The 20,302-nt window shown below is 38.8% G+C and overlaps 3 protein-coding genes across 3 annotated transcripts; 2 read left to right on the forward strand and 1 right to left on the reverse strand.

Annotated features, from left to right (window-relative positions):
- Nucleotides 1-263: 263 nt before the first annotated feature.
- On the reverse strand, nt 264-15,472 carry LOC144067877 (cationic amino acid transporter 2). The gene is made up of 15 exons (XM_077591925.1): nt 15,154-15,472; nt 9,871-10,931; nt 9,120-9,223; nt 5,440-5,566; nt 4,142-4,523; nt 3,814-3,969; nt 3,573-3,729; nt 3,274-3,407; nt 2,969-3,191; nt 2,706-2,842; nt 2,505-2,607; nt 1,384-1,508; nt 1,120-1,286; nt 567-675; nt 264-477 (listed from the first exon to the last, which is right to left on the reverse strand). The coding sequence occupies exons 5-15, from the start codon at nt 4,509-4,511 to the stop codon at nt 338-340; spliced, it is 1,821 nt and encodes a 606-aa protein (XP_077448051.1). The 5' UTR covers nt 4,512-4,523; nt 5,440-5,566; nt 9,120-9,223; nt 9,871-10,931; nt 15,154-15,472; the 3' UTR covers nt 264-337.
- On the forward strand, nt 7,456-11,023 carry casr (calcium-sensing receptor). The gene is made up of 6 exons (XM_077591923.1): nt 7,456-7,640; nt 7,716-8,022; nt 8,418-9,257; nt 9,336-9,563; nt 9,696-9,819; nt 9,888-11,023. The coding sequence occupies exons 1-6, from the start codon at nt 7,456-7,458 to the stop codon at nt 11,021-11,023; spliced, it is 2,820 nt and encodes a 939-aa protein (XP_077448049.1).
- On the forward strand, nt 15,209-20,115 carry b4galt4 (UDP-Gal:betaGlcNAc beta 1,4- galactosyltransferase, polypeptide 4). Its single transcript, XM_077591927.1, has 8 exons — nt 15,209-15,532; nt 15,603-15,706; nt 16,395-16,831; nt 17,078-17,310; nt 17,381-17,568; nt 17,685-17,807; nt 17,929-18,033; nt 18,619-20,115. The coding sequence occupies exons 3-8, from the start codon at nt 16,570-16,572 to the stop codon at nt 18,746-18,748; spliced, it is 1,041 nt and encodes a 346-aa protein (XP_077448053.1). The 5' UTR covers nt 15,209-15,532; nt 15,603-15,706; nt 16,395-16,569; the 3' UTR covers nt 18,749-20,115.
- Nucleotides 20,116-20,302: the final 187 nt, after the last annotated feature.

Below are 20,302 nucleotides of genomic sequence, written 5' to 3' on the forward strand. Positions count from 1 at the left end.
TGCCTGCGACAATTGATAAAATGATCCACTTTGGATTTTCTTTTTCCTACACTCCAAATTTGTGACTTTCTCACACCATATTAATGCACTTTCACATCAAGTCTGTCTTGGCAATTGAAAAATTTATTTTAAAAAAAATACAGATGGACAAATTATATAATATTTAATACAATAACAATGATAATAAACGTTTCTCATCTAGAACATTTGAGTATGCCTGTCACAATATTTCACATTTTCATCCAGTTGAATGATATTTTTTTTCTTCAAACATGTTTCATCATACTGGCCATTGTTGATCATCAGATTGTCATTTAATTTAAAAAAACAATTAAATTTAATTTAAGTCTTGTGCGGGAATCATGTTATCATCCTCATTCGAGGCCATTCTGTTAATACTGACTTGGTTGTTTGAATTTTGGAGCCTTTGCTTCTGCACACTGTGGTGAACCCCATAAGAAAAGTAGATTGTCAAACCTGTTAACAAGAAAAAGAAATCTGTTTTTTGTGTAGTGTTTTTCAACCCATTTAGTTGAATCATTTTATTTTATAGTCTACATATATACCTATCGCCATCCACACAGCATAACGTGTCCAAGTGTCTGATCCCAGTTGAACCATTAAATAAATATTGATCAAGGTGCTTAAGATTGGGAGCACTGGCACAAAAGGAACCTGTTTATGTAGAATAGAAACATAGTGAAAGATTAAATTATAGTAAAAGTGACATTGATGTGAAAACAAATTATAGAAATGTATGGAAGTGTTTGGAAACCTTGCCTATTAAAAAAAGTAGAAACCTAAGATGTAAAACAATTGTTCAACCCTTTGAGCTCCAATATATCTGCATCAAAGATGGTGAACATTATCTGTTCATCCATAAGAACATTTGTGGAATCAGACCTGGTTTACACTCTCTTTTCTAATTTATTTCAAAGGTTGAGGTAGATTATTTAAGTCCTAAAAGGCCGACAGAAAATCTCCTTAATAACACCTGAAAATACATCTTTAGACTCAAAGACTGTCTGTCCAAACAACAGACGAACCATGGATTATGTGTTAAATTGGAGTAGAGTGGAGCATAAATCGTAAGAAGTTGGATGAATGAAGGTAACGTGCCATAAAAGCAGCTCTGGTCATGCTCTGCGGTTGTCTCCAGATGGCGAGGATTGTGAGGCTGAGAATTGCTGTGACTAAAACAACACAAACTATGCTCCACCATTCTGAAGACTGCAGGGAGGTCGCAGCTTGCGATATGAGGAGACTCAGAACGGTTGCCAAAATTACTGAGGGATAACAACAAATATTTATAGACCCGAGTAATGACGAACAACAGAAAGCATATTGAAAATCTGATTAGAATATTCCATTAAGAGCACTTACTGATACAAACAGTCAAAGCAGACACATTTTTTGACGTTCGTAAAGTGCAATGTGAATGAGGAAAAAATAGTCCGCCCACTGTAAATGGTTCTTCTTTGTTATCAGCATTGGCATCTGTTTGGTATCTGCAAAGGTGAGGACACAACTGACTGTAAATATAAAACTAACATGGTTCAATTTATCTAAATTTTGAATGCAATGCCATAGAAAAGCCACAGTCAGGTGAGGGAGAACAAACATAAAGGGTGTCCGAACACTTATCATTTGTACAGACATAAGCCGGGAAACTTGCAATTGTAGTACTAATGTTTACTTAACGCTTTTAAAATTGGCGGTGAATTTCAGTGAGGAAAAAAAATCATTTTTCTTAAGCAGCAGATTTTCTATGGCTTAGAAAAACTACATGGCCTAAAAAAAATATCAGATGATGATGGCATTGGTTTTGTCCAAATGATGTCTAGGTTTTACAGCGTGTGCGGTCGTTTGGTCGCCGGTCTTTTGGTCGCCGTCTTTTGGTCGCCGGTCTTTTGGTCGCTGGTCTTTTGGTCGCCCGTTGTCGCGGTCTGAGTGACCAAAAGACCGGCGACCAAAAGACCGGCGACCAAAAGACCGACGACCAAAAGACCGGTGCCAAAACAAGGTAAAACAACACGGTCTACGCATCAATAAAAGCCAACAATGGCCCTGAGCAGTTTCACTGAGCCGACGTGTGAGTGTATGAGTTTGTATGTACATGAGTCAGTCAGGGTCTTAACAAGTTCTCCAACAAAAAAACAATAAACGTCCGGGAAATTTGGAGCTTTTCTTTAGCCTAATAATTAATAGGGCATTAAGTATGACTAAATAGTAATTTGCAGTTTGTTTTTAGGGAATTTGAGCAATGATTTAAATGGTAATTATCAATAACCTTCCGGGCGACCAATCGACTGTGTACCATTTTACAGTGACTGTTATTGTAACCTGTATTTAAACAACTATCATTACACGACTGCAGTTAAAGTCTGCTACTATGTATATATATGCCATGAAAAATGCATCCTTAAATCAGTACAATGATCATAAGATTAAGTCATTAAATAGCGTTAATTTACACATTTCACATTTGAAAAAACTGAAATTACCTTAATATGAGAATACATATTGCAACAAGAGTGTAGGCAAACAGGGTCCCAATAGACATCATGTCAACCAGCGCCTTCAGATCAAATAACAATGCCATGATGGCTGTTGAATTCATGAGCAAAATGTAAGTCATAATATGAAGTCACACATTTGTAAGGTTTAAAAAAAAATCATCCCTCCTAATATATAGTGTATTTTACCTGCGACAACACCTGAAGCCAGAGTAGCAATGACAGGACTTTGTCTCTCACTCAATTTGCTGAGGGGGCTGAAAAGAAGGCCATCCCTTGCCATGGCAAAAAGCACTCGAGGCATTGGAAACATTGAACCCAGTAGGCTGAAGTCATGCATATAAAAAATGGTTTAATTAACTAATTTAAAATAAGAGGAAATCTACTCATAAAATGATAAGCTTAACAAACAAGTGACGGAACTGAATGTAAGTGGACCAGTGTGCTCCTACCTTGTTGACAGTGCACAGAGGGATCCAACAGCTACGACATATTTTGCAGGGCCCCAGCCCACGTAGGTAAAAGCCACAGGCAGTGGGCTGTGAACACTCAACAAATAGTATGGCATCATTAATGTCAAAGCAGCAGATACGCCGAAATAAGCTAGGAAGCAAATGAAGAGGGACACCACAATTCCCAGTGGGATAGATTTCTGAGGATTCTGAACCTCCTCCCCTAAGTGGAAAAGGAAAACATGCACAAGATATATTTGTCTGGGATCATTTTACAGTGTATTCTATCAGTGCCTGTAGTTTACCTGTCGTAGCAATGCAGTCAAAGCCGACAAATGCGTAAAAGCAAGTGGCCGCTCCTGCTAGTGTTCCTTCGAAGCCAAATGGGAAAAATCCACCAGTTCCAAAAGCCGTGGTTTCATTCAGTGATGATGTGTTTCTGTAGCAAACAAATATGACAGCCTTGATCTCATTCCAATTGTTAAACATAGGAAATCAAGCTATCCAGAGAAGAGTTGAGGGATATTAAAAAAAAGGCTTCTGCTTCCATGACAACTTCTGCCAAATGTATAGCGTATTAGAATAGGAGAAAAATATAGCGTACTTATGTGAATTTTGGAGAGTTTCTTCATCAATGTACCAATTGTTGAGATCTCCTTTTATGAAGCCAGTGAGGATAACAAATAGCAACACTACGATATTAATTGCTGTAAAAACTTTGTTCACGATAGCTGATTCTTTAACACCGAATGCAAGAATACCTAGAAAGGAAATAGACATGGTCAAAAGTATGATTCAAATATGTTGTTTTATATCACTTGGTCCTGTGCACGATTAAAACATGCCTGCCAAGAGAATAATAAGGCCAGCTGCAAAGAAATCTGGGTAGGGAGCTAATCCGGGCATGTCCATGGACGCTTGTTTTCCAAGGGAATTGGCAATGAGATTTCCAATGAGGTCGTCAAAGGTTCCACTCCACGCTCTGGCGACACTTGAAGTCCCTGAATACAAAAAAGGGGGCACTACTATACCAATCTTATACTTGTTGACAAGTTAGAAAGCATTTTAATACAATAAAAGTTGCGAGCCAGTAACAGGGCAAGTCGATATGATGTTAAAATGATTCCAATAACTCCCATGTGATAAACATAAAGGGCTTATTTGTGTATTTACCTATAACATAAGACAGTAGAAGGTTCCAGCCTGTGATGAAAGCCCAAATCTCCCCCACTGTCACATAGCTGTAGAGGTAGGCTGAACCCGTTTTGGGAACCCGAGCTCCAAATTCAGCATAGCATAATCCCGCAAAAACTGAAGATATGGCGGCAATCAAGAAGGAGACTATGATACTGGGGCCGGCCACAGTTCTGGCCACTTCTCCCGACAGCACATAGACGCCAGCCCCCAATGTGCTGCCCACCCCCAAAGCCACAAGGTCAAGAGTGGTCAAGCAGCGGCGGAAATTGGACACCTCGCCTTCGGGCTCCAGGGGTTTCCTGCGTGATAGGCTCTGTAGGAATTGCAGAATCTTTTCACCAGACATCCTGGTGAGACACTATGACATAAGATTTGATAGTGTCATTATTTTTAAAATACATAAAACAACCAGTCTAGCATGATGCTTGATTATATTGGGATTATATAAAATATGAGCAGAATGTTTTACATTATTGCGTGCGCCTCTTTCTCGTATCATAACGATATTTGGAACGAATTAGGAGGCTTTCATCAATTTTTAGATCAAGCAATACACATGGTTTGACCCAGACTGGTTTAAATGGGTGTTAAGGGTAAGTTTCCACATTTGTTCAAATGTAAGGAGTCTCCAGTTATAAATAATTAAAGACTTTCTAATTTACTGAGAGACAGCACATTTCCTCAAGGCTGCAAAGTTGGATCCTGAGACCTTGCCCAAATTAATTTAACAAAAAAAAGGTATTTAACTCTGAAATGGGATAATCAATAAAAATACCTGAAAATGTCATTCAAAAAAAGGGCACATTTTGTTGGACCAATCTATTTCTGATTTTAGGCACAATGGGTTGAATTATATCATTCATCATGGATTGGCCTTTGGAGATGAAAATCCCGAATAGATTAACATTTGTCTGTTAACTTTTGTTATACTTTAACAGTTCTGTGATGAAAATATCTGTTCGCACACAGACAGAAAATAATTTGCTGAATGGCTGCATGTATTTCAAATTTTCCCAGAATATGGCCTATAAATGAAATTTACATTAAATAACTTGATTTGGGGTTCTGGTGTAGCTGTCCGAATGTTTATCCCTTTAAAAGAAGGGAACTTTAACATAATTGCAACATTTTTTAATCAACATTTAACAGTTGATTTTTTTTATTTTTTCTATGTTAATTTACAGATTCAATTGGACTCCTTAGTAGGCTCTAAATTATTATTTGTCGAAATAGAAAATCACATGAATTCCTCTAACGAAAAGATTTTCTCTTACCTTTGCAAGATGTGAGTGACTTTCAATGTGTTTCACTTGTGAGGATATGTCAAACCATTCACTGTGAACTCTTCATAGCAGTGAATTTTTGATGCATTATGTTACATTTCAGACATACGTGCCATTTCTGGGGGTGAAAGACGAGAGAAAAGGTCTGAATTATTTTCTACTAGTATATCAAACATTTAACTATCAAATTAACTAAATATTAATAAAGTACAATCTTTTGGGGGTGGTGAGAAAGAGGCGTGTCTCAGTTTCAGTGCTGGTATTAGTTACGAAGAGTCTGTCAAATATTAGTCTTTTTGTTTAGAGCCTTTGGAAATTTACTCTTGGTGTATAAAAACAGTCATCATCCCTAGAGGGTAAATGCAGATGATTAGGAAGAAGTGAATGAGAGAAATCGGAATATAAAAAACATAGCAAACGAAAACGTGTTAAATGAGTTTATTCTTTGGTTTAATCACTGTCAGCATTCAAAATATGTTCAAATGCTTCCTGGTCCAACATTTTTACCAACTAAATCATGAATTCATTAAGAGATGATCATTATGTCATTGATGCTGAAAGCTTAGTGGAAAATGCAAAAGATCTGTCATGAAATGACACCAATGTGGAATAACCTTAGGTTATCCTGTGTACATTATTGCACGGAGGAGATGATATGCACACTCCTTTAGTTTTTGTCCTAACTTGCTATAAAGCACACCGATCAGTAGTACATTCTCAAAGAAAATTGCTTCAGAGACATCTGCTCAGCAACAAATTGAAGTGTGGGTCATCAGAGCAGAAGGAACACTGTTTGAGGAACCTAATGGTCCAACAAAAGCGTCCAGGGATTCTCAGTTACACATAGAAAGGAAAGGATCATATCCTAAATAAATCAATAGTATTTTTCATGGTATTCATTATTTACTCCTTATATTGAATCCTTTTCAAATGTGTAGTGGATGCAGATGAGGAGTGGGGGGTAAGTAGACTTTATTAGCTGTAGGAAATGGACAAACCTTCTCCCTGTTAATCATTCATCTCGAACGCAAAGTGGGCTCACAAAGTAATTGTCCACTGAATTCATTCTGCACTTAGGATATTTTGGTTAAACACCTTCAAATGACTGACTGCACTACTTTGACTGAATTTGATTACAGTGAAAACCAAAAGTTTCCTAGGTAAGTTCAGGTTTGGTATAGTTTTTACATTTATTGAAAAAATACAATTCATCCTTTGAATAGTGCACTTTGGTGTTTTGTTACCGATTCCGCTACATTTTTTTAATGTACACTAAACTGTTTTTATAATAACCTCATATTGATATAGTTACTTTTTCTGTGTTTGTGTCGCATTTTACATACACTTTATGGGGATTGTGTCTATGAAGTACTTTCCATATAGGAACCCTTCGTGAAGCTTAAGGACTCAACAGTTTTTTTAATCATTACTTCTATGTCAGTTTTATAGCAACCTCTGATGTATTTAAAATAAAATCTAATTTAAGACGATGACGTTGAGCTGAATAATCATTGATAACATTCTGTATAATGTACCGTGTATACTGCTTTAAGATGATTATGCCACTAACTACTGGTGAAAAAAATCCTTATAAGTTTAACATGTCGAAAATGCTTCAAATTGAGCAGTTTTCAAAATCTGCCTGTGCAATACAAACATTCTCACTAAACAACAACTGGTCGCTGGATTTTGAGAGTGTGGTGACCATGACTTCATTACCACGTCTCTGCCGCGGCATTTTTCCAGCAGTATTAGCGAGACGCGGGCGTACTGCTTTTGGCTGGTCTCCATGATGACTGGGTTGACTGGCCACACAGCAAAAGGCCGCAGGAAGGAGGCTCATTAGAGTGTGTCCCCACCCCAACTTTAACATTTCTTTCCTTCAAAAGTCAGGTACTCTCCAGTATGAACATGAAGGTCACAAAGCAGCGCAGTCGGCAGACTGGCCAGCAACGATAAAACTACAGAGTCCTGACTGAAAATTGACTAAATCCTCCGGGAGAAAAAATGCGATTTGTCATGTGTTACCTGCTGCTTCTCGGCCGCACTGCCGTCTTTTCCACCTATGGTCCCCATCAACGAGCACAGATGACCGGCGATATTTTGCTGGGAGGTCTCTTCCCCATTCACTTTGGGGTGGCATCCAAAGACCAAGACCTGGCAGCACGGCCCGAGTCCACACAATGTGTCAGGTGATGCTTGTACTGACTCTCAATATGTTTACAGTGTACAGAGGCAAGTGTTTGATGGGTATATTCATCCAACAGGTTTAACTTCCGTGGTTTCCGCTGGCTGCAGGCTATGATATTTGCAATCGAGGAGATCAACAACAACAGTGCTCTCTTGCCCAACATCACATTGGGCTATAGGATCTTTGACACGTGTAATGCTGTGTCAAAGGCACTGGAAGCTACTCTTAGTTTTGTAGCCCAGAATAAGATAGACTCCTTGAATTTGGATGAGTTTTGCAATTGCACCGACCATATCCCGTCCACTATTGCAGTCGTTGGAGCGGCTGGATCTGCCGTCTCCACAGCAGTGGCAAACTTATTGGGCCTGTTTTATATTCCACAGGTAAGTCTGCATGTGTTGTAAAGTTTTATTTTTGAATTTTTTTTAAAGGGCCATATTTGGAAATAAAGATATTGAAGGTACAATTAAATTAGGATCTATATTTGTTCACAAAAAAAGTTGTATCTTATGATTGTCCTATAAGGGTTGTTATAACTGAGAAAAACTTGAAAAGTGGCTAAAAATCCAGAACATATTCCTTTGCATTTTTTATTCAAAGTTCGAAATGTAATTGCCTTGTCTGGGCATTTCTCTCTAAATTCAAATTCATATCTTAAAAAAAGAGTAAGCTTGAAGACGCTATTTCATTGAATTATAAAGACAAGTAGAGGTGATGAAGTCGATACCAATATGTCATTTTTTTCACAATATCAATTGATTTGATTCATTTGTTTTAGATAAGCTATGCTTCATCCAGTCGTCTCCTAAGTAACAAGAACCAGTACAAGTCTTTCATGAGAACAATTCCTTCGGATGAGTACCAGGCTACAGCATTGGCGGATGTAATTGACTACTTCAAATGGAACTGGGTGATCGCCGTGGCCTCAGACGATGATTATGGGCGGCCCGGTATAGAGAAGTTCGAAAAAGAGATGGAGGAAAGAGATATTTGCATCCATCTCAACGAACTCATCTCACAATACATGGAGGATCACGAAATCCAAGCGCTTGCCGACAGGATTGAAAACTCCAGCGCCAAAGTTATAGTGGGCTTCGCCAGTGGTCCAGATATGGAGCCTCTGATTAAAGAGATGGTCCGGAGAAACATCACAGATCGCACTTGGATCGCCAGTGAAGCCTGGGCAAGCTCATCCCTCATTGCTAAACCCGAATATCTTGACGTGGTAGCGGGCACGATTGGTTTTGCCTTAAAGGCGGGGCAGATACCCAAATTTAAAGAGTTTCTGCAGCATGTCCAACCAAGGAAAGATAATCACAATGACTTTGCCAGGGAGTTTTGGGAGGAAACCTTCAACTGTTATCTGAAAGACAGCCCAAGACTCCAAGAAAGTGACAATGATAGTACAAGTTTTAGGCCTTTGTGTACTGGAGAGGAAGACATCACGAGCGTGGAGACACCATACCTAGACTACACCCACCTTCGTATCTCGTACAACGTATACATCGGGGTTTACTCCATTGCACAGGCCTTGCAGAACATCTTGACCTGTACACCTGGACATGGGCTTTTTGCAAACAACTCCTGTGCAGATATAAAGAAAATAGAAGCATGGCAGGTAAAACGTAAAGACTTATTCAACAGACAAAATAGATATATTTTATTACAACCCAAACTGGTGCTTTCTGCTCCTCAGGTACTAAAGCAGCTCAGACATCTGAGATATGCCAACAATGGAGGAGGGAAGATTCATTTAGATGAATTTGACTTGGCTGCAAACTACACTATAATCAACTGGCACAGGTCTGCTGAAGATGGTTCGGTGGTGTTTGAGGAGATTGGATACTATAATATGCATGCTAAGAGGGGAGCCAAGCTTGTTATTGACAAGACAAAGATTCTCTGGAATGGATACAGTTTGGAGGTAGACGACAACTGCAATGTTTGTGCTAAAGTGTCTCAATTATTTGAATAGAAATGCCACAACTGTTTGATTTTTAATTCGACTTTTTTTGTTTTTACACCCTCGATTTGTTTTCTGTTTTCAATCTATCAGGTGCCATTCTCCAACTGCAGTGAGGATTGTGAACCCGGAACCAGAAAAGGCATTATAGAGAGTATGCCCACGTGTTGCTTTGAATGCACCGAATGTTCGGATGGAGAATACAGTAACCATAGAGGTACGCTCAAAGGAGTGTTTTACATTGCTTGAAAAGTTGCAAAAAGTTGACCTTATTTTTTCACGCAGATGCCAGCATTTGCTCCAAATGTCCCAATAACTCCTGGTCCAGTGGGAACCACACCTCTTGCTTTTTGAAGGAAATCGAGTTTCTGTCCTGGACTGAACCGTTTGGGATCGCTCTGGCCATATGTGCAGTACTAGGGGTTGTCTTGACAGCTTTTGTAATGGGAGTGTTTGTCAAATTCCGCAATACGCCCATAGTGAAGGCCACAAACCGAGAGCTGTCTTACTTACTGCTCTTTTCGCTTATCTGTTGTTTCTCCAGCTCACTCATCTTCATTGGACAGCCCCACGATTGGACGTGTCGTCTGCGTCAACCGGCTTTCGGCGTCAGTTTTGTTCTTTGCATTTCTTGTATTCTAGTCAAAACAAACAGAGTGCTACTGGTCTTCGAGGCTAAGATTCCGACCAGTTTCCACCGTAAATGGTGGGGATTAAACTTGCAGTTCCTTTTGGTGTTTCTCTTCACGTTTGTCCAAGTTATGATATGCGTTGTGTGGCTTTACAACGCTCCCCCTTCCAGTTATATGAACCATGACATCGATGAGATTATTTTCATCACCTGCAACGAAGGCTCTGAAATGGCCCTGGCTTTTCTCATCGGTTACACGTGCCTACTGGCAGCGATCTGTTTCTTCTTTGCCTTTAAATCACGCAAACTTCCAGAAAACTTCACTGAAGCCAAGTTCATCACTTTTAGCATGCTCATATTCTTCATCGTTTGGATCTCTTTCATTCCCGCTTACTTCAGTACATATGGAAAGTTTGTTTCAGCAGTAGAGGTCATTGCCATTCTGGCATCCAGCTTTGGGATGCTGGCATGTATTTTCTTCAACAAAGTGTACATAATCCTCTTCAAATCCTCCAGGAACACCATAGAGGAAGTCAGGTGCAGCACGGCAGCCCATGCCTTCAAAGTGGCCGCCAAAGCTACACTAAAGCAGGGCGCCGTATCCAGAAAAAAATCTGGTAGCATCGGTGGCTCCTCAGGCTCTTCTCCGTCATCTTCTTTCAGCCTCAAAACCAATGGTGACCGTCGAGAGATACCATCTGGAAGGCAAAAACCAAGAGTGAGTTTTGGCAGCGGGACAGTTATGTTGTCATTAAGCTTCGAGGAGTCAAGAAGAAGTTCTTTGATGTGATCGCCTACCTTTTAATTACCGTATTTTCTTGCATATAAGCCGTATTTGTAACAAAAAAAGATGTCCGAATCAAGGGTACGGCTTATATGTGCACAAATTAGACTTGATATGCATGAAACTGCAGGGAGACAAAGGCGAAACGCCATAACGCAAGACAAATGCGGGCGATACGGTCATTTATTTCCAAATAGAGAACAGATGCACAGGTAAAACGTTGAACGAAATTTATTTTGAGGTCTGTGAATGAAATTCAAGAAAAAAAGGCCATATCTTGCATAAAACGTGAAAAAAACTCACTTACTTGTGCCTACCATTGCTCACTGAGGGCGCCCCCATCTTGCCTACTACTGGTAGTTAAACATGCTGTGACTGGCTAGACGCAAGTAGCCTTGATACATGTGTTCGTAGTGTTTACCATGTCAGCGCATCCTAATAGTTGTTAAGGCTAATCGAAGGTTTTGCGGTCGATCAATAAAATATCAGCATTGATACCTGCGTAGTAATGTGCATCTCATGCTACTATTGCACCCAGAGACTCGGACACACTTCCTGGTTGTACTGATCATGTGACATCCTTTTTTAATTCATCCACGTGCAAGCAACACCGTTTCAGAAAGTGCAATCCAGCAGCCGATGTTTTCGATTCATACAGTATCTCAGAAATACGAGATGCGTTGATTTTTCTTAAGATTTTCCCTTCAAAGTAACACATTTAAAACCATGAATATGGAGGTGAAAATTGTGAATCAGGGGACGTCTTATACGAGAGAAATCGTACAATTCAACCATTTTAAGGCAATTATAAGGGTACAGATTATACACAGAAGCGGTCAATATGCGAGAAAATACGGTACTATACCTTTTCTTTTTGGAAGACTGTGAGGGAAGACATGCTAGCCTGCCTGATTTATTGTTACTTATTGTTGGTTCCGACTTTCAGCTTTTAACTCATTTGCTATTGTGTGCTTAACACACATTTTGTATTAAAACATTCTACAAAAAACTGCTTGGTTTTTATTTGTGTGAGCAGGATTTTTTTTAATTGTGAGGAGTCAATGGAGAAGGAACTACACATTAATTAATATCCAGGAATGTACTAGCTACACCAGAAACTTTGAAGCAACCTGGAAAATGCAAGCCAGCATGAAATAAAAATAGATATATAAGAAATCTCTACAGCAGGGGTATGGAACCTATGGCTCGGGAGCCATATGTGGCTCTTTTTATGGGTGCATATGACTCTTCACTAACCAGTGAGGTAAAATCTGGAAATCACTGGTGAGAGAGCTGATTCCCGAACGCACTAATAGGAGCGTCACTGTGGCATTGACACTACCTCTACCACCACTTTAATCATAATTTTGTTTTTTTATTACTCTTCTGCATGCATAGCATTGATACTGATTTATTAGCAACAGCATAACAATGTTGTCAAAAGAATTCAGAAAGTTTTTTTTACTTTAAAGTGGTGAAATGACAATAAAAATCACACATTTTCATGTATTTTTACTTTTCAATTTAGAGAAAGGCTCTCAAGAAATAACCTTAGAAAATATGAATTGTTTATGGCTCTCTCTGTCAAAAAGGTTCATGTCCCCTCCTCTATAGAATAACCGATGTTGCTGGTTTCATGTCCAAAATGAACAGATTGAATGTACTACATTTATGGTCAAAAAACATTGTGACAAGTCTCTGTGTACACATGCTGACACATACAGCACAAATGACACCTTTCAATCCCGGGTCCTGAAGCTTAATGTAAACCAAAGCTGAAATGTGGACTTTTTCTTTTTAGAAAATATCTTGACCCACAATTGCTTAACATTTAAATAGGGTTGCAAACGAAAAAAAAAACAATGAGCAGCTATCAAATAAACGTCTCAGTATGAATCGTAAACATGCATTGGAAACCTTTAGAGAATTTGTGGAAAGTGTTTTATAGAGGACTTTCAGTGTTTGCTTATCACAAGTGTGTGACAGGAGCAAACAGTGAAGATGTGTCTCACATAAATGTCATTCAGACAACAGGCCTACACTATAGGCAGCCTTAACATACAGGAGGTAGAATTATCAGTGAAAAATACCTTTGAAGGTGGCATTTGTTCAAAAGGTAACTGTCAAATAAACAAAGTCTTGCTTTTGTGTTATCTAGCAGTTTTTCTTATTGTAGAATTAAATATGAATTCCGATATCTGAAAAGCTCCACTATTTGTATTTAAGCTCCAGTGTTTGTATTTAATCAATAAATGCTGCTAGGAAGTGGATTTTACCCCATTTTAGTGCAATTTTTGCCGGTTCGCCATGGACGTCCATCGCTGTCTTTTCCCGGGGAAATCACCTCCTTGGCCCGGTTGTAATGTCTGAAAACCTCCAGCATTTGTATTTAATCAATAATTGCTGCTAGGAAGTGGATTTTACCCCATTTTAGTGCATTTTTTGCCATTTCGCGTATGGACGTATATGGACGTATTGACGTTTATCGCTGTGTTTTTCCTGGGGAAATGATAATCCGGGCCCGGTTCTGTGATCTAAAAAGCTCCAGTATTTGTATTTAATCAATAAATGCTGTTTTCGGCTGGATTTTACCCCATTTTCAGGCAATTTTTGCCGGTTCGCCATTGACGTTCATCGCTGTCTTTTCCCGGGAAAATCAACCCCTGGCCCGGTTATAATGTCTGAAAAGCTCCAGTATTTGTATTTAATCATTAAATGCTGCTAGGAAGTGGATTTTACCCCATTTTTGTGCATTGATTTATTGATTATTTTTATGTTTCGCAGCTGTAGCTGCAGTAGAGGTTTTATAGCCATAAAATAGTTTTTGAGGGTTGGATTGATTCGTTGAAGGCGCTACGAGAAAATGCACGGACCGCCACTGCTATATATAAAAAAAATCTATATGCAATTCTACATATACAAACACCAGAATGTTAGACAAAAGATGATCATAAATAGTATGATGAATGTTTTTTTCTTAAAAATCCAACATAAAAGCTGAGCAAAAGTTGTTACAGTTCTTTGGCTGGAGAGGGATTACGTGCTGAGATGGTCAGGATCAGGGTTGACCTAGAATAGGCTCAGAAGCAGCTGGACAATTTAAGTCCCCCCAAACAATAAATAGATTCCAACTGAGAACAGCGTGATCTTCATATTTGATTTGAAGTGTAGAATGAGACTGAAAGATGTTTCCATCATCTCAGGCCAAATTTTTGATACTAAAGACAGGTTTTAAAAAAAAATCTGTTAGATGGAACTGGATGTTGAGATTCAGTTCGACACTAATATCAGAAGAATCTATTTTTCAGATGGTGAGACACTTTAACAAAAAATTAAAATGCAATCCCGTAATTAAAAATAAATAAAAACTTGGCTTACTACATTACTCAATTAGAATATTTGTCATTATGGTAATTCTTGGATTTTTTTAGGTGGTACTTAGTAGTGAGGGGGGCCCTGCGGCTGAGTGGTTAGCACGTCGGCCTCACAGTGGGGGATATGGGTTCAAATCCAGGTCGGTCCACCTGTATGGAGTTTGCATGTTCTCTCCGGACCTGCGTGGGTTTTCTCCAGGTACTCCGGTTTCCTCCCACATTCCAAAGACATGCATGGTAGGCTGATTGGACAGTCTAAATTGCCCATAGGTATGACTGTGAGCGTGAATGGTTGTTTATCTCCTCGTACCATGCGATTGGCTGGCCACCAATTCAGGATGTCCCCGCCTCTGACCCGAAGTCAGCCGGGATAGGCTCCAGCACCCCCCGCGACCCTAGTGAGGATAAAGCAGTTCAGAGAATGAGATGAGATACTTAGTAGTGATGTCCCAATCCAATACGATTGGAAATGATTGGATCAGATCGTAATTTGAAGAAAAAAAACAGCATTTGGACATCCTTAGTACGTAGTTTAAAACCTATGAAAATTTGAATGAATTTGTGATCATTTGGGCAAGAAGCACAACAAAATTGAAAATGCAAAATACTAATCACCTATCACTGGAGAAGTGTATAGCTCAATGAATAATAAATACATACATATCGCTTTTATTTAAACCGATGCCAAACAGGACTCCATTAAAAATACACCCACGTGAACGCAAACAACATTATTTTCTTTGACAAATACTTTTGACTTACCAAAATGTAGACTTCGCTCTTGAGTACAATTTTATTTTGTAAGCCCCGCTCATACCAGAAGTGGATTGATTGTATTGAAGTCAAATTTACACCCTCAAGTGGGGAGTGACACGCTCCTGCCTGAGACATGCAAACAAAAACTCTTTTAAACTTTACTTTAGAAAACTGCTTATTTACATTGATTTATAACGACGCCTCGCTTTTATTGGCCGTCGAATCGTCCACTTTTACAGGCCTGCGTTTGCATTCTCGGATGAACGTACCCGACCCAGCGGAATATACACAAGCGACTGGACGCTAGAATCAGATATGTAGATAAATGACAAATTGTGTGTGCAAACATGGCCAGCATCCGGGTGGAACAGGACATGTCGCTTTTGTGAGTTGCATATGGATCCATTTTCCTTTTTCTTGGCGTGATTACAAATGTACTGTAATATACTGCACAGTTGTGTTGTGTTGGGGGTACTGCGTGGAGCTAGCCAATGCTAATTCGACCTCCCGAAAAGATGTTGACGGCTTGGAATACAAGCATCACTAAAAGGCATTGGAGGTAAGTAGCTTAAATTATATAAAAATAATAATATTTTGGCTAGTCGATGTGTTTTTGTTGTTGTTGAGGAGCTTCATAGTTTTATTATTTTTCTATTAAATAAAACATCAACAAAATGCCCCTTGTACTGCTATCTATTCCATTTAACTGCACTTTTTGATCGAGCGACGGAATTAGATTAATCAATTAAAAATTTAAAAAAATAAACATGAAATATCTTTTGGGCGTGGTGTATGTTTTCTGTGAGCATTTTTTTTATAAATACAGAAACAAATTCTAGCATCATGACGTCATTTCACATGCCTTGCTATTACCGATCTCCTTTTTTTCTTTCTTTTTGAATAAAATCAACCTAAATACCAGCTAATTGAGCATTCTTTCTTGCTATATGAGTTTTGATCGATAGTTTCATAGGATTCGATGTTTCTTTGTATTTTAAAAGCTGTCATCACTATTCATTCATTCATTTTCTGAACCACTTTATTCTCATTAGGGTTGCGTAGGGTGCTGGAGCCTATCCCAGCTGAGAGGCGGGGGACACCCTGAATCGGTGGCCAGCCGATCGCAGGGCCCAATTTGTGATATGACATGAGGTTGTACTGCATGTGCTGTCTTTTTAGTCTCTTTTTTGCTTCAAAACAACTTTATTCTGTGCCTAACTCTAAAATTTGATCTTTTTTTTTTATAGGTCGGATTGATTTATTCATCAGAACCTACTTCTTGTGGCAACACCCACGAATGTAACCACAGTAGTGAACTGTTTGGCAGAAAACAGTAAAGCAGCAGCATTCTTCATTGTCATGGGCTGACTAGTCAGGCCATAGAGGACATGTTATAAACTAGAGCTCAAACATCACACAACCATGACTGTTTGTTCATCGACATGCAAGATATTCCGCAGGGTGAAGTATGTTTTCCTGCTGCTTCTCACCCTGTCTATGCTAGCATGGTTTTCCATGTTCTCTGGTGGCAGCGTAAAATCTGAACTGGCCCCTTCAGCGGCAACCTCATATCCCATTAAACGTGAGACCAGGCAGGATGAGGCGAACTCCGGAACGACAACGGCGGTCCGCCTTATAACGCCAACACCCATTGTAGAATGTCCTAAGCAGTCGCCACTGTTACGTGAGTGAACTCCCACTTTTGATTTAAGAGCTGAAGAAAAGATGGTGTTGGCTTTGTTTGAAACCAATATTGAAATTTACATCAACAATCTGAGAATTACTCACTATTGCTTACTTTTACATTAAGTGTACTGGTATGCTGGAAATTGGGGGTAAAGATGTTAGTACTGACACCATAATTTTTGAATGAAATGACAAGGAGGGAAGCTAGCAAATTCTAATTTGTCGTTGAATTTTGATTCCACAGAGGGAGCAGTGAAGCTGAAGTTTGAGCCTTTCCTGAAACTGAAGGATGCGGAGGAAGAGAACAAGCAAGTAGCCGAAGGCCGGTACCAGCCTTCCACCTGCGTGGCTAGGCAAAGCGTCGCCATTCTCATTCCCCATCGCAACCGAGAGCGACACCTCCTCTACCTGCTGTACCATCTGCACCCTTTCTTGCAGAGGCAGCAACTCCACTATGCTGTTTATGTCATCCAACAGGTACCTAGCATCGCTAACAAAAATCTATTTTACAGAAAACTTTTTACACTGTCTTTTCTCTTTTCAAAAGGCTGGTAATGCCATTTTTAATCGTGCCAAATTGCTGAACGTGGGATATTTGGAGGCCCTTAAAGACTACAGTTGGGACTGTTTCATTTTCCATGATGTGGATTTGGTTCCTGAAAATGATAAAAACCTCTACCGCTGTGATAAGCAACCCAAACATCTGGTGGTTGGACGGAATGCCACCGGATACAAGTAAATTCCAAGCAAAGTCTGATTTCTTGGATGGAATTTGTGAATGGTGTCAAATTTAAATGAGATGATCATCCTAGGCTACTCGGGGTCTAACACAATTGCGTTTCCTTTGCCAGGCTGCATTATAAAGGTTACTTTGGAGGAGTCACAGCCTTGAGCAGAGAGCAGTTTCGTAAAGTCAATGGATTTGCAAACACCTACTGGGGCTGGGGTGGGGAAGATGACGACCTACGCATCAGGTGAAAAAAAAGTTTTTAACCAGATTTGTTCTTGGAAATACAAACAAATTTGATTTTGTTCAATGCAATGTTATTGTTTGATGAAAAAAAAACATTTCATGTCTTGCATTCGTACTCGTAGGGTGGAGCTACAGCATATGAAGATTGTGCGTCCACCGGCTGACATCGCACGCTACACGATGGTGTTTCACAAACGTGACAGCGGCAATGAAGTCAACAAAGACAGGTGGGTTATGTGGGTACATAGTAGCAGACTTTAACTGCAGTCGTGTAATGATAGTTGTTTAAATACAGGTTACAATAACAGTCACTGTAAAATGGTACACGGTCGATTGGTCGCCGGTCTTTTGGTCGCCCGGAAGGTTATTGATAATTACCATTTAAATTGTTGCTCAAATTCCCTAAATACAAACTGCGAATTATTATTTAGTCATACTTAATGCCCTAGTAATTATTAGGCTAAAGAAAAGGTCAAAATTTCCCGTACGTTTATTGTGTTTTGTTGGAGAACTTGTTAAGACCCTGACTGACGTCCCTTCCTAAGGGGACAACTCATGTACATACAAACTCTTATACACTCACACGTCGGCTCAGTGAAACTGCTCAAGGCCATTGTTGGCTTTTATTGATGCGTAGACCGTGTTGTTTTACCTTGTTTTGTCGCCGGTCTTTTGGGTGCCCGTTGTTTGGGTCCGGGCGACCAAAAGACGGCGACCAAAAGACCGGCGACCAAACGACCGCACACGGGTTATTTGTGCCCTGTCTTCTAATGACATTTTATTTCTAATTGTTCTGTTATCCTCCTATCTAGGATGAAGCTGCTAAGACGGACAAGATTAGTTTGGAAAAGGGATGGATTAAACAGCTGCAAATATCAGACAATATCAGTAGATAGGCTTCCTCTCTATATCAATGTGACTGTAGACATTGGGAAGGCGTAGAGCTGAGACAGGGAAGTCAAGGATTAAGTAGGATCAATTCTGTTATAATTCCATCGATCTCAAAGTGACTTCTGTGGCAACAAAAGTAATCTACAAATGTTGTGTATTTAATGCAACACTGTCTGGTTCGACATTTGTCATGCTCTTTTATGATGCATTCCTATTCATTTCTACTGCAGTACTTGGCACTTTGTGGGTTTGAACTGACTGAATGTGAAATGATTTTTTTTCAATTAGTTATTTTGTTATTTTGGCATTTCAAGTCCACATTTTTCAACATTTGTATGACAAAATTTCAAAATCTATTTCATGATTGGATGTGAAAAGTAGCAGGAAGTACACACTGGGCTTGTTGTCCAAAAAACAATGACTGAATAGAACAGTATGTCCAGTGAAAAATATCCTCAAATATATAAATACATATGTTTCTTTCATTTTAATATTAAATGTAATGTATATTGTAATTAGAGAAACTTTATACATACACAATCTGGAGGTTCTATTGTGTTTCAAGACTATAAGTGCTCTTAATTATTTAATTATATTCTAAATAGGTAACGTTCAGACTATTATTTTTTTGTGCAATGGAAATGTACTTGGAATATGAAATAAGGAGTGATTTTCAGTTGAATTATATCAAAATATCTATTTAACTTGAGGATACCATTCAATAGTAGTTAAGTTTTTTTTTAAAGTGCTCTTGTAGGATTTGGGTGATGCGCTAAATCTATGGCTGTTCTCGGATAAAGATACAGTTGGTAATTACTATTTTTATTATTAAAATAGCTACTATTCCTTTTCCTTTACTGCCTTTTCTTAGAAGATTTAGTCCAGCCAAGATCATGGCACTAAAAAGATGGGATTTTTAGGTTACATTTCATTTTTAAAAGGGCCTACTGTTCTTGGTTTGCGGGAAAATGCAATTTTTACGTAAGTGTCTTATTTTCTTAATTATATGACCAATGAAAATAGCCTCTGATTATTTGGTATACAGTATGTAGCAATGCATAATTGTTAGGAATGAGATTTGAGATCCACAAATCAATTTGTTGGCTTTTTGTTTTACAACTTGGGTGTTTTGAGTACATGTGATTATCATTTTTTTTTTCAATTCATGGGTTGATTATAAAGTACTTGATCTGTAGACAAAAAGAAAATTTGTGACACATGACAAATCCTGAATGACTGATTTTGCTAAATTTATTGTAGCTTAAATTTGTGCTTCCTAGCTTCATTATCCAACACATTAGAGAATGGCACTGGTGGATGTGTTGTATTTTGACATTGAGTTTGGGAAAAGACGTCACTGAAAATTATATTTCAAATGGTGGGAAAATGTATAATAAAGTATTCTTTTCTCATTGGTACAGGCTTTTCTGAGTATTGTTTTATGGAAAATTCAGCCTCAAGTCACATTTTTGAAATAATAACTATTAGTGCTGTAAGAATTAATTGTTAAAACTGAGTAATTCAATTTTAAGAAGTTTTCAATTCTATTTTGCTTCCTAGATTATTTGTTTAATTAGAGTGGTGGTTTTATAGTTTGTTTTGAAA

The sequence above is a fragment of the Stigmatopora argus genome, chromosome 22 (assembly GCF_051989625.1).
Source record: "Stigmatopora argus isolate UIUO_Sarg chromosome 22, RoL_Sarg_1.0, whole genome shotgun sequence".
Taxonomy (NCBI): Eukaryota; Metazoa; Chordata; class Actinopteri; order Syngnathiformes; family Syngnathidae; genus Stigmatopora; species Stigmatopora argus.

Bases quoted from the DNA above. Each gene is read 5' to 3' on its own strand.
- LOC144067877 (XM_077591925.1), bottom strand. From the start codon at position 4,511: ATGTCTGGTGAAAAGATTCTGCAATTCCTACAGAGCCTATCACGCAGG. The intron at 3,970-4,141 runs GTAAATACACAA...TTTTGTATTCAG, and splicing joins TCTACTGTCTTATGTTATAG to GGACTTCAAGTGTCGCCAGA. The intron at 1,509-2,504 runs GTAATTTCAGTT...TCACCTTTGCAG, and splicing joins ATATGTATTCTCATATTAAG to ATACCAAACAGATGCCAATG.
- casr (XM_077591923.1), top strand. From the start codon at position 7,456: ATGCGATTTGTCATGTGTTACCTGCTGCTTCTCGGCCGCACTGCCGTC. The intron at 7,641-7,715 runs GTGATGCTTGTA...TTCATCCAACAG, and splicing joins GAGTCCACACAATGTGTCAG to GTTTAACTTCCGTGGTTTCC. The intron at 9,258-9,335 runs GTAAAACGTAAA...TCTGCTCCTCAG, and splicing joins AGAAAATAGAAGCATGGCAG to GTACTAAAGCAGCTCAGACA.
- b4galt4 (XM_077591927.1), top strand. From the start codon at position 16,570: ATGACTGTTTGTTCATCGACATGCAAGATATTCCGCAGGGTGAAGTAT. The intron at 16,832-17,077 runs GTGAGTGAACTC...TTGATTCCACAG, and splicing joins TAAGCAGTCGCCACTGTTAC to AGGGAGCAGTGAAGCTGAAG. The intron at 17,808-17,928 runs GTGAAAAAAAAG...TCGTACTCGTAG, and splicing joins GATGACGACCTACGCATCAG to GGTGGAGCTACAGCATATGA.